This window comes from Mauremys reevesii, linkage group 2 (assembly GCF_016161935.1).
Source record: "Mauremys reevesii isolate NIE-2019 linkage group 2, ASM1616193v1, whole genome shotgun sequence".
NCBI lineage: Eukaryota > Metazoa > Chordata > Testudines > Geoemydidae > Mauremys > Mauremys reevesii.
The window spans coordinates 206255609-206270046 of record NC_052624.1 but is presented as its reverse complement, the minus strand read 5'-3'; the positions used below and the strand labels follow the sequence as shown (position 1 = coordinate 206270046).

The 14438-nt window shown below is 38.5% G+C and overlaps 1 protein-coding gene across 4 annotated transcripts in view; it reads left to right on the top strand.

The window, feature by feature from the left end:
- The window catches only part of ROCK1 (Rho associated coiled-coil containing protein kinase 1), a 264492-nt gene that overhangs the window by 230157 nt on the left and 19897 nt on the right, over positions 1 to 14438 (top strand). For all 4 annotated transcript variants that reach the window (XM_039522157.1, XM_039522158.1, XM_039522155.1 and 1 more), the window contains 3 exons: positions 393 to 581; positions 1328 to 1493; positions 8281 to 8351. In XM_039522157.1, coding sequence (XP_039378091.1) covers positions 393 to 581; positions 1328 to 1493; positions 8281 to 8351 — 426 coding nt within the window. The remainder of the gene's footprint in view (positions 1 to 392; positions 582 to 1327; positions 1494 to 8280; positions 8352 to 14438) is intronic.

Sequence of the window (14438 nt, the reverse complement as noted above, 5' to 3'; positions counted from 1 at the left end):
GGATCAGACCCACAGATGACAACATGTTCATAGGAGCTTTTTTGTAGCCAGTGCATTCACTTCTATAATTAACTATGTTCTGGGAAATCTACCCTTTTTTAAACATGGTCTCAGCTCATTTTTTAAAAAATCTATTCCAAAATTGGAAATGTTACATTTTACTTCTCTCTTATTTCTACTTTTTCTTACTGAAATGTATGTATTTTAGCAGTCAGTTTAACAGCTGCAGTAACAAGGGGATAGAAAGGCAAGGAGTTCTATATGCATGTCTTTAATATGATGTAATGCTGATATATAACATGGACTTCTGTAACCCAAGAGAAACTTCTGTGTTCTTTATAAAAAACTTATGTATATAGCATCTCTCGTAATTCATGTGTTTTTTTGTACAGGCTGTGAACAAATTGGCTGAGATAATGAATCGGAAAGATTTTAAAATAGACAGAAAGAAAGCTAATGTACAAGATTTGAGGAAAAAAGAAAAGGAAAACCGAAAGCTACAACTGGAGCTTAATCAAGAAAAAGAGAAATATAATCAGATGGTAGTGAAGTACCAGAAGGAGCTTAATGAAATGCAAGCGGTAAAACCTTTTCCTTTTTCGTGGTAGTCTGTTATCCAGTCCAAAGGGAAAGATAGTGCAGACATTATCTTCCTTAAAAGTAACAGATATGAACCAGATATATGTACTAGAAGGCATATTTTTTCCTGTCCAAACACTGATTACTTTTTCTAATACAGCAGAATTTACTTTATAGACCTATTTCATTGTGACAGTTGCCACGGAACAAATCTGATGCCATGCATTTGACTGACTGAACAGTGGAAAAAGAGATATAAATAATAGTTTGGTTTTTTGCAAAACAATTGGCAATAGTTTACAGATGTAAATTGGTATTTTCTAGTATAAAATTCCCCTTATGTGGTCTTTAGTTTGCTTTATTACAAATTAAAGAAATTATTATTGCTCTAATTTAGTCTTTAAATGGCTTGATTTAATATTTGGTGATATTTTTAAGAAAAACATTGATTCATGAAATTAATCAGACTATTTCCTAATTTAATGTATTCACACAAATCCTTGATAACTGGGCTGGGTTGCTTAATTAGCATATTTTAATTTCAAACAGAAGCCCAAACCAATTCAGATAATTCTATTATTGTAATACAATATTAAAAGATTCCAAATGAATAGCAATGTTACCAAATTAATCCATTTACTGAAAGCTTGTAATCTATCGTAATTCATTCTTCAGTTTTTAAATACCTTATTATTTTGTTTCCATGTTCTCTTTGGATCATATGCTTACTGGGGATATGTAAATACAGCAACTAGCAGAAGAGTCAACATATAGGAATGAGCTTCAGATGCAGCTGGATAGTAAAGAGAGTGATATAGAACAATTGCGTAGTAAACTTTTGGACCTTCAGCAAGGAATGGACTCTACCAGTGTTGCCAGCCTCCAGCCAGATGAAACTGATGGAAACCTTACAGGTAAGAGAATTATGCATTTGGACAACTTGTCTTTTATATATACACACTTAGTCTTAGACATTGTTGGCCATCACCTTTTAAAATGGCTTCTCCCTTACCTTTTCTGCATCCCCTCTCCATTATTTTAACTATTGTTTTTTAAAATAAAATTATTTATCCTTTTGTTGAAGTCCTGAATGCAGGATAATAGTGTTAGCTTTTTATGTTGGAGGCCAGGTAGGGATTTCATAGCTTGGCTAGCTTTGTACAGAGGACTGTCTTCATTTCATCTGAAATCAGTCTTCCCAGGTTAGAGCCATCACTTCCATTCAGTGGAAGAGACCATCTTTACAGCTGTCATTATTGTTGCTGCACTGTGTGAAAATATAATGGATGTGATATGTGTTGTAAATGAGGAATCTCAAATCTTTTCATAGTGTAGACCATATTGTAATGCAAAATTGCCTTGTGGACCACCTCCCCTATAGTTCACATAGCATCGCTGTGGCAGTGACAAAAATTGCCTCCCTGGAAAGTTAATGTTAGGAAAATATTTAATGCATTTTTAGTTATATGTTGTTATTCAGTAGATGAAAACAAAGAGAGAGAGCATCATGTTACTAACCATCTCTTTGCAGACCATAAGCATATAGTTCATGGACTGCAGTTTGAGAACTGCTGTTGCAGATACTGATTACTTTTTGTGGTGCTGCAAGAGTATAACCCAATCTCTGTTATGCCAGCACACTAGATTTATTTTTGCTACAGAACAACATTAAAAAATAATATGCTGTGCTGCAAAATGCCTAATAACTTTACCTTATGGGCTTATTTTCTGCATACAGTGATATAATTTTCCTTGTGAAATGAGTAATAAATATGCTTGTTATGTGACTTTAAAATCTGAATACACAGCAGCAAAATAAATCTAAATATCTGTAAATACGGCTAGGACCTATGTCATCAAGAGCATTTTAGACAAGGGATTTTGGTTTACACATGACCATACAACCTCAATGGATGAGTAATGTAAAAGAAACATTTTAGGCATGTCTCTTTTCCTATTGATGCACTTTCCGCTGCCTAGATCTTCACACTGCAGTTTTTCCAAACATCTTTAAATGGTTGAAATCTTGAATTTCAGGTATGTAACAATCATTAGTGAATGCTTCTAGAGAGTAACCTCCCTCCCCTTTGTCTGTATTGGTGTCATGTTTTCCCTTAGTTAATTTTTTTTATTTTATTTTAATGTTGATTTTAAATTATATACCTTTTCTAAAATGTGTTTTTAGTCAGATAATGGTGTGTCAAAATCTTCACAACTGCTGCACTGCGTAATAAGTCGTCTGGCTTCTAGCACAAATCAGACTGTAAAATAGTCAGATGTTTTAAAACCTAAAGGGTGTACGTCTGCTGTATTTGTTCCAGGAACATCTTCCGGATATTGGTATATTTGATGTTAAACCCCTCCCAAATCTGTTGGTTGGAGACTCCTACAGTCATCCTATCCATGTAGAAATACGTCTCCCCATGTGTCAGATTCTAGGAACTCTCCTGTTATTTCAAAACTGTCAGTAATAACCAGGTCTTTTTCAAGGAGCTTTATTCCTTCATGGCACTTCTTAATGCATACTATTTACTAAGGTATTGAAAAGGGATCGGAGACCTTCAGCTGGCAGCTTTCCTCATGTTACTAACTGGCATGAAGTCCTATGTTCAACAATATTTCCTACATGAAAATAATCTCCATTGAACGTGCCTGCCTAATTTCTGAGCTCTTATTTGAAATCATAACATTTTCCTGAAATTGGTCAACATATTGGAAGTCTTAAGTTGCCTAGGAAGGGCAATCTTGAACTATCTAGTCCTAATTATATCCAGTCCTAAACTACCAAAAGTACTCAATAATTAGCTCTAACCATGTACACACTTGTTTCATCTACTCCAAACCAGGGACGTTCCCCGCCAGATTCCCCACAAGAAAGGAGTTAAAGCCTTTCAGAATCATCTTATTTATGTTAATAAAATCACGAAGATAAAATTGTGGCAGTACTGAACCACAAAACCTGGAGAGGTTGTGAAGGTTAAAATATAACTGAGTTAAAAAAAGAATTAGGTAAATTCGTGGATCGTGGGTCCATCAATGGCTGTTAGCCAAGATTGTCAGCGATGCAACCCCATGTTCCTAGCTTCAGACTGCCAGATACTGGGACTAAACTACTCAATAATTGCCCTGTTCCATTCATTTCCTTTGAAGCATCTGATATCAGAAGATAGGATACTGGGCTAGATGGACAATTGGTCTGACCCAATATGGCATTCTTATGTTTTTATGTAAAGCACTCAACAAATGCCCCCCAAAAGGGGAAATCCTGCCTTCAGCCTTTACCAGTATGCAACCAGGAATACCTTTTAACTTCTGTAGAGTTGACTTGACAGAGGCCTTTCTGCATATTCCAGTCAGGTCCACCCATCAAATGTTTCTGAGGTTTACACTGGCTTCAGTAGCCTACCAGTAAAAAGCACTGCCATTCAGTCTTTCAGCCACCTCCGAGTCTTTATAGAAGTGCTAGTGACCATTGTTGACACACTTCACTACCCAGGGATCCACTTTGTTCCTGGATGTTGCATTTATTTGAGATGCCAATTCATTCAGGACATAGAGGGCTGTGTAGATAACTGTTCTAACTCTCTCTATGAACATGTATTTGTGATAAACCAACAAAAGAGTGACCAAACACTGTCCTAGAATATAATCCAGAAATTCCTGCCTGGGGAATTTCTGATAGACTCAGCTAATGACATTATGTACCTCTCCCAAGAAAAACTGAACATTTTAAACTGTAATTTCTAAAATCTGAGACTGCAGGCAAACCACAATCTGAATATTTCTAAATATCCTTGGATTGATGGTTTTGCATATTGGTGTACCTATCCCAGGGTTGCTGGATCATGAAACACTGAGAGGATGTATCCCAGCAAAATACCCCATGAGAATACAAAATGAACTGGAATTTAAAGTGATGGTATCTCAGCTGGTTAGCATACTCATTTTAACCAACAAATCAAGAGAGATTCTTGAAGGGCTTTCTGCTGCAGGTTTGAATCTAGAGCAGTATTCACTTAAGAAGATGGAAGCACTTGTTAGCTTAGGGACAGTGGTCCTAGGAAGAAAGGCAAAGCAACATAAACTTTCTGAAATTGAGGACAGTCTGCCTTACACTCGTTCCCTTTCAGGTAGTCTTTCAACAGGAACATCTTATCCTTGTGTTTAAAAAAAAAATTAAAAAAAGTTGACCACAATATCCTACCTCATTTGACAAGGAAGGACTAAAGGGACATGGTTGCACCAGGCAGGCTTGTTTCTGTTCAGATTGGCAGAAACATGTTCTATCATTCAGAGCCACCTGTAGGGTGTCCTTAATATGAAGGCAGACTGTCTCAGCAGAACTATGAGATGACTACTCCACATTGGCCCAGACATCCCATATTTTCTGAGCTACTTCTTCAGGATAACACCAGATATTTCTGTCCTGGATCAAATGTTTGTGAAGTGACTAGACCTGCATTAACAATTGTGTTGGTTAAGTTAACTGGCAATCAGTTAAATCAAATTAAAACAAGACAATAAATGAAAGTCTAAAGAAACCCATGTGACACCACCAGTGTCTCTGAGAGGAAATGTGTACTCCTTCAAGAGCCCATTAGATAGGAATCTTGAGCCTCCTAGAAAAGCCAGTGTAAACGGGTCGACTCAGCCCTGCAGCGCCTCCTGCTGGTTGCTCTCTGTATTTAGGCCAGTCCAGCCCTGGAGCACCCTCTGCAGGCCAGTGATCCACCTGTTCGTAGGCCCCCATGTCCCTCCCTGGACCCAGTGCCCTTTTACATGGGGTGCTACCCCCTAGCAGCAACCCCTTTCTCTCTCAGGGAACCCCCACCCTCTATCCCTACCTTGCCTCAGTATTTGGCTACTGCCAGTCATTGTCTAGCCCCACACTCTGGGGCAGACTGCAGTATCAGCCTACTCATCACAGGCAAAGTTGGGTTTGGACCTGCTGCCTTGGCCTACCCCTAGGTTGCCTCCTGCAACCCCCAGTACCTATTGGCCCACTGCTAGGCCGCAGCCTGGGGCTGTCTAGGCTGGAGCTCCCCAGCTCCTCAGCCTTCCCCAGCCCTGCTGCACTCAGGTATCTAGTCTCAAGCCCTAAGCAGCCAGGCCCATATCTCTCTATTGCCAGAGAAAGAGTGTCTGGCTTCTGGCTTCCCTGCCTTCTTATAAGGCCCTGCTTCTCAGTTTGGGGCGTGGCCCCCAGCTGCAGCCACTTCCTCAATCAGCCCAGCTTTTTGGAGCAGCAGCTCTCAAACCCTGCTAGGCCACTTTTAAACCCCTTAAAACCCCCGGAGCAGGGTCCACCCTGCTACAGCCAGACATTGAAGAGCACACATCTTCATTGCAAGGTGCTTCTTTAAAGGTAATAATAAAAAAGGTAATAATTGTAGACATACCAATCTCCTAGAAGTGGAAGGGACCTTGAAAAGTCATTGAGTCCAGCCCCCTGCCTTCACTAGCAGGACCAATTTTTGCCCCAGATCCCTAAGTGGCCTCCTCAAGGATTGCACTCACAACCCTGGGTTTAGCAGGCCAATGCTCAAACCACTGAGCTATCCCTCCCTCCTCTTTGTAGCTTGAAAACCATTCCCTATACAAATGTACTTTGCACACTTAGAACAGATGTGTCAGAGGGTGCACAGAAAAGAACATCAACCAATTCAGAGCAAGATGGTAAATATCCCAGTCTTTCTCTAGTTACTTTGACAAGGAACTCAGGCCACATGCTGAAACAGAAGCCTTTGTAATTTGCTCACAATCAGTGTCCTTATGGGCACAACCTCAGTGTCACTCTTCTTCAGATCAGTTGGAAATAGCAGATCTTTCAGACTTTTCAAATTCTTTTTAAAGAGCCTTTACTTGTCCTTTCTTTGAACTACTTCAGTCACTATAATTCATCTTCATGACAGCTATTACTCTATTTTGCAGCTGAGGATTGAACCTCTAACTTTTTTTTACATTTTCAGAAATTACACCAATTTTAGTGATACTCATTCTTGCTTAATTGGGAATACCACAGGAAGAATATATTTCAAAACAGAAGAAACTTCTTAAGTGTGACTGCTGTAGAGATATATTCCCTGCTAGGAAATTATTGAATGTTGAGTCAGAGCAAAGAGGTTTTTTTGGAGGATTTTTAAAATATATGTGTATATATTTAAAGATGTGAGAAGCAGAGATTTGGGAATTTCCTTGGCTTTTACATGCAAATAAATTTCTGATTGCAAAAGAGTATGCTGGCATGCACTTGTGCCTATCTGAATTTCAAGATTTAATGACTCTGCATTCTTCCAAGTGGTTTGGAGAACATTTGTAGAGTGTGGAGAAGAGAATCAAAGAGAATTCCAATGACTGATACTTAACCCAGTTTTAAGTGATTACATAACATTGTCTTTATTGTAGGCATTAATGCAAGAAATGTTACCATTTCACTAGAATAAAGCATGCAAAATAATTTTTCTTTTTGGAAGATTAGGGTGGCAACACTCTTCCTAATTTTAGTCAACAAAATATATGAACCTTGTTTGGAAAAATATTTGGGTGTATTTTCACAGCAGTGGCTAAATCTCACTGACTGCTTTCCAGAATTATCCCTACAGTGGTAGTGTTTGTTGGAGAAATATACAGATAGAAAGTTGTAACTAATTTGTTTAGTTGATGTTCTTGGGATATTGAAATGCTGTTAGCCTTATTTTAATCAAATTCATTAGTATGGCTGAATGATTAATTTATACATAGATGTTACTGTTCTTTGATAACTTTTTTTAAAAACAAACTACTTTTTATGCTACTTGTTTTCCTTTTATAAAACTATGCTTAAGTAATTATAAAATAGATTTTCCATGTTGAATATCCATCATGACATGATGGATATTCAACATATTTCATACATATTTTTTAAAATCCATCCCAAACAATAGAAATAAATTTAGAACATTAGATAGCTAGAGTTTTCTATAGTGATAGCCAAAATGTGTCAACAAAATGTTAAGTGCCAGTGTGGGAAACCTTAGTTCTTTTATCACGGTTCAAAATAATGATTTGTTATTTCAGTAACTATATTGTAGGAAAATACATTATCAAAATACTCGTCAGAAAATTGTCCTTTTGAAAAACAAATAAAATGCTTGTCTCTTATTCTTTGTGTCTAGTTGATTCTTCCTGCATTCCTTATTTATTTATCTTCTATTCTTATCTTCTGTGAGTAATGGAACACTTGCGTACCTTTGCTTGTTTTCTTGTGCGCTCTTTCTCTGTTTTGTAAATTGTGGCTCTGGTTTGTTTCACTTGCAGCATCTTTCTGCTAAATATTTTCATATAGCCACTCTGAAAGTTAAATTATATTTACATTGAGAATCTTTTAATTATCTTCCATTTAAGCTGCAGCACATTTTTCAAACCAAAGCATCGTGTCTGGCTTTTTAAAAATATAGTGTTAGATATTAGCCTTATGGAAAACAGCTTGATATTTTTTCTGCAATAGCTGTGTGGACATAAAATGTTAGTTTGTGATGAAGCATGAAATATAAATGCTTATATCCTTGTTTTGTTTAGCTATTCTTTTAATTCCTGCTTTGCTGATCCATTGGGTAATTGCCTATTGCCGCATGAAGTCAAGTGCGCTTTGTTATATTATTTTGTTCTATTATAATATATTAAGACTGTTTGTTTGTTTAATTTCCATGTGTTTTAAAACAGAGTCAAGAATTGAGGGTTGGCTTTCAATACCAAACAAAGGAAATATAAAACGACATGGCTGGAAAAAGCAGGTATGAAAGGATTCCCCTCATCCCCACCCTGCCATCCGCAAATAGAGTTCTTTAAGCATATGTCAATATTAATATTAACTGTGCAGTTTACATTTAGAAAAAAAATTGAGTAATTTAGTATATATGTATTACATTATTGCAGGAAGACCACAGACAACTTCAAAATTCAGGGTTCCATCTGATGTCTAGAATTATGCAGTAAAAGATTTTTCAAGTAGGACTAAGTCTGGTTTGTGGATTTTCTGGTTGTTTTGGGTTTTTTTTCAAACTGCAATATTAGGATTTTTTTCATGGCAACTAAGCATTGCCAGCAATGTGAAGATGTTTTACAATGCTTTCTGCAGAGGAATAACTGTCATATTTGGTCTAAGTATGATTATATAATTGGCAATAAAACAAATTAAGGACTAAATGCTCCCCATCTCCTTTCTGAGTTCACAGAAGACACTTTACAGGTGAAAGAAGCTACATAGGGGTCCATACCCATTGTGTACTAAGGGCCTAATCTAATACCCTTAGAAATTTTCCATTTACTTAAGTAAGCTTTGGATTAGTGTCTAACTGCTCATTGCATCTCTCCATAGCAGTATTAAAGAAGGTTAGGAGAGTAGCAAGTGGATCCAAAATTATGCTGATACCCAGGCCTAAACTTTTTATTTAAGGGGGTTTGGAAGGATTATATTTTTATTGGTAAATATCAATAAATATGGATTTCACTGTGCGCACACAAACATGAGAAAATATTTCCATCGATAATAACAGAAGTGTATACTTAGGCAAAAAATTCTGATTGAGAACTTTCAAGTTTGATTTAAGGATATTTACTTTATATATTTTGACGTGATGTTTACAGTTTGTGTTTTAACAATTATCATGCTTTAACTTTCAGTCTCAATGTCTACTGTCATTAAATAATTGTCTGACTCTTCCCCACATTGTCTAACCTCCCCATAATTTCTGGCAACAAAAATTTAAATTGATAAAAAAATAAAAGATATCTGTTTATTTTTAAGAATTTAAAAATTCTGTCAAAATAATTTTTAAAAAGATCTAATTCTGCCAAATCTAGTTAAGACTAATGCAGGGACTATTCTGTATTAAGTTGTCAAGCTTGACGGGGGGTTCTTCCATAAAACTGTCCTAGATCCTGTGCACAAAAATTCCATTTCTTGTTTGAGTGAATTTCTATATATTTTCCACTATTGGGAAATGTTCTGGTAGTGCAGCTGGACCAATGGAAATCACTTGGAGCAGTTTGTGCCTCCTTTGCATCCTCCAGCACCAAACGTTCTGGAGTGAAATCTATAATGGGGTGTGTGGGGTGTTTGAACCACATTATTTCCTTCCAGCCACGGTAGTGTACAAATCAGGAACCTCAGCTGGGTCTTTAAATAGCATTACAGAAATTTAATTTCTTAATGCCATAAGTTAGTAGTTTTTACTGTCTGAAGGTAATGTAGTTTTAGTTTTGTGTTAGAAATGTTAGGTAATTCTCAAACCCTATATGGCTCTTTGTGCCTGCCATAAATTTGCAGATATGTAATGATGGATCTTGTCATAAAAAGAATGGGGCTTAAGAGATGTATTTCTTGCCCAGCTGGTTTCAGAGGCCCATACTTGGTGTCTGGCTTGCTTGAGGGAAGGTCATGAGCCCACTAGATGCTCCATCTGCAAGCTCTTCACCCTATTGGTGAAGAAGGTGCACTAGAACTGGCTTAAGGTGATCCTTATTCAAGCAGTTGTGACAACTAAATCTTGCATACTCAAGATTTCTGGAACTCTGTTCTTTACAGGTCTCCCAGAGGCCTTCAGCTACTAGTCCTTTCTTCTCCAGGAGCAAAAAGGTCTAGCCAGATTGCTATTCAGGAAATGACCTCTGGGGGCAGCTTTCCCCAAGGAAGCACTCTTGGATCTGTCTTTGACTCCACCCTCTGATTTTTATCTATGGGTTGACTGCTCTCCTCTTTCACCCACCTTGGGAGACATCAAAAGTATTCAAGAGATGTAGGGCTTGGACTGGAGCATGAAACAATATCTCGGGTCCATCAGGATAGAGGATTATGCAGATCAAGTTCCCCAGTCCCCTCCTGGTTGGATTTTTATTGAGGATACTGGCATGTTTTCAAGGTACCAGTGTGAATAATGGGGCCTGTGATGATGTCCCCCTTACCCTAGCCTCCAACCTATCTGTATATAGGGTGAGACAGGGGAGGTAATGATTTTCTAGTGTTTTACAAGGATCCTTCTTCTTGGGGCAGTATTAAAAAAGCTCTTCCTGGGCATCAGTGCTGAAAGCTTTGTACCCATTGCCGCTTCTGGACCCACTAGATCAGTCTCTCATGTGGATCACAAATAACTGTCTTAATATGAGCTGGATGCAGCCATAGATATCACCGCTATGAATCTAGCTTTGGATCCCAGTGCTCAGACTTCTTCAACCTCCCTGTACAAGAATGTTGGAGCCTCTTTTTCACATCTTCTCCAGTGAACCTTTTGTCAGTTTCAGGAGTTGGTGGCAAGAATAGCTATCACTCTCAACATATCTGCAGTGGCATTTCAGAAAATCGCACATCTGGTGAAAGGGCAAAAGTGACCTTTTCCATGTTGGATGGTTAATTGCAAACAGACATGGGTATTTGGATTAATCCAGCATCTGGGCCTGTTTCTGAAAAGGCTGATAAAACTTTTGAATGTTTCATGTTCTCCAGTACCCACCTCATTCCAAATTCTCTCTTTGTGTCCGCAGTTATGGAATGACCTATGGGTAGCCGAGTTCATTCCACCCCATCAGACAAAGAGGGCAAGAAGCTAGACAGTATTGTTTGGAAAGGTCTTTCATTGGCCACATTAAGCAGTCAGTGACAAACTACTAATCTGTCATGTTCTGCTACCAGTACTTCTTGTGGGACAAGATGACTGTCTTCATCCAGACTTCACCCAAAGATTGGAGAAATTTAGCCAAGGCCCAAATCACAAAGATTAATCAATTACAGATATGCTCTGAGGGAGTTCTTTGATTTTTCAGATGCTGCTTCCAAGTAAGTCCCAATGACTAGTACAAACAGTACACATGGCTGAGAGAGTCTGATTTATCCTCAGTTTGAGCCCAGCTGGAGATTCTCCTAGTCAAAGGGAGGCAAAATTATCTATCCTCTGAAGAGATATCATATCAGTAGGACCCTTAACAAGAGAAGCAGAAGAAAATTATAGCTTTAAAGTGACGAAAAGATGTTCTGCCATTTACTTTTCTCCGTCATCATCTCTGAGACCTCAAATTTGATGGAGTGCCCAAAGCCTAGAACCAATCTTAACCATGTTTTCTGGTTCCCTTCCCCGTTTGAAGACCACTTAGCACTCTTTCACATAACAAACTGCAAAATCACCATGGATATTTGGATTTTGGAAGTCATGCTATCAAATTATGCAAACCAGTTTCATTCCATGCTACCTCCCCAAGCCCCATCCTCATCCTTCTTCAAAGATCCTTTACACAGTCTCCTGTTGACTTGGCAATGTGGCCTTCCTGAAGTTCAATGTGATGTGTTCCTGCAGAGTCCAAAGGGAAAGGGTTTTACTCCAGATATTTCCTGATCCCAAAGGAAGACTGAGGTCTTTGACCTATTGAAGGAATTCAACTTCTTGAGACCCACATCTGAAAATTCATATATAGTACCTTTACCTTGGCTTCCATTATCTCGTCTCTATCCTTTCAAGATTAGTTTAGTCTCTCAGTCTAAGGCACCTATTTTCACATTAGTATGAGGCCTTCTCATGGGAAGTATCTGCACTTTTCTGTCAGACAAGACCACTATCAATACGGGCCCTCCCTTTTGGCCTCCCTATATCTCTTTGATTCTTCATTAAGTGTGTGTCTGCTGTGGCATCTGACCTGTAGAGATGATCATTCACCTTCTCCCTTTGTCTCAATGACTGGCTGCTCAGGGTGCCGTCCCCAGGAGTTCTCATAGGGTATGTCTACACAGCAACTAGACGCATAGCTGGCACGTGCCAGCCGACTTGGGCTCAAGGGACTCGGGCTGTGGGGCTGTTTCACTGTTGTGTAGGTGTCTGGACTCAGGCTAGAGCCCAGTCTCTTGGACCCTGCAAGGTGGGCACAGGCCAGCTGCAGGTTTTTCTTTGCTGTGTAGACATATCCATAGAAACTATGCAAACTACTTCAGGAGTTGGTTACCTTGTCAACTAGAAGAAGTCTTTCACTTCTTCTGCTCAATGAATTACTTCTAATCACTTCAGTCCCAGATTTGGTGTACAGAAAGGCATTTTCTCTCCAAAGACAGTGCAGGTATAATAAGGTGTTATTTTAAGTAATTAAAATAAATATAGGATGACCTCAGGAATGGTTAATTATTTCACCTTTTTCTTTTACATAGGCTATTTTGTCTGCATTGAAGTTTTGAGAGAGAAACCAGTCTCTATCTTTTATAAATGTATTAAAATATTAAGCAAGTAGTTATAAAAACAAATATGTGATTAGACAAAATATGTAATGAGCTAATTTAACTTTGTTTTCCTAACCTAATTTACAGTAATATAATGCACTAGTCACATTTATGTTATAATTGAACTATAATCAATACATCAGTGGTTCAATTATCTGGCTCACCAGTTATTACAATAAATAGCAATGTCTCTATCTTTCTGGCAATCTTGCACAGATATAAAATGGTTTCTAGAATCCCATGCGTATAGCAGTTTTAAAATGACACTTGTTTAACTTAGAGATGTTACTATTTAGATAACAGACTTAGGGGTGTAGTGACTCCTTTGGGGAACAGTTAATGACACAGATGCAGGGGGGGCATGCAACATACAGCCACTCACACTAATGAGTGTTAGAATGATTCCACCATCCTCAAACTGCTGTACAGAAAGATTGTCACACCATCTTCTCAAAGTTTTTAGCTCACAGGATTGGTCTTAATTCGGATCTAAGCTAATATTTGCCAGTATTTTTATCAATGTTAGGGGAGACCTTAAATATATAGGCAGGGAAACTTGATCTCTTTTATCTCTCTCAGTTGTAGAATTCAGGTTTGGCCTAGCTGATGGTCAAAGTCTTTCACCTCTTCCTTGGATGGTCAGTCCAAGGAAAAGAGCAGGATGCAACTTTGGATGTGGTCGTTGTTGTGAGAGAGAACCCCCAACCCCTTCCTTCTGCATAGCTTTGATCTGTTCTAAGGATCAGTGTCCCTTTACACCAGCTCAGGGGATAGCCGAATATCTTCTAAGGCCAATTAGGTGTTAGTCTGGTAGCCATAATTTGATGTGAGCCAATGGCCTGGTATCTTGATCTTGAAGTCACATTGAAGATTTCAGGTTAGTATGGATGTGTCTTGCAACAATTAGTTGATTAATAGCAAATAGCTGCATCTCAAAAGCAGGATGCAAGAAGGTACCATGTGCTAAGGAGCTGGTAGGCAAACTTCCACTTACGCCCAAGACATAAATGTCTTAATTGTTATAATTTATGACTTGTCAGCATTCACATATCTATTCTTTCCCATACAGCCTCATGACAGTAAGTTAATTATGATACTGGGGAAGTGGGTGCAGAATTTAGGGAAATGGATGACCTTACCCTAACAACTTTTTGTCTAGAAGCCAGAAAGCTGCTTTGAGCATTTCTATCTTTCATTTAACATTTGGCCAGCTAAAGTTACTCAGGTCTAAGTCCCAATGTGGCCTATGTTCCCTACAACAGGTACCTCAAGGTCTACATGACATAGAGAACTTGAAGGATAACTCGTCCCAGCCAGTAATAGTCTTCCTTGTGCTAATGGTCTCAGCAATTTACCGAGCTCTATTTGCATGGCTGAGAATGAGACACCTTTCTAACATTGGCTGGCAAGACACAATATCCCACATGCTAGACGAGTTCCTGTTGCTGACATAACCCAAAGACATGCTTCTTACTCCATTAGTGGAGTCAGAGACAACGAACAATTCATTCACCCTTTAGCTCCATCAATAGGGAATGTTTCAGATACTGTCACTCTTTGGGCACTCGCTGCCAGTGCTTCAGAATCCATGGCTACTGGAATCTGGGAAGGACTCTGGAGCTGTGGG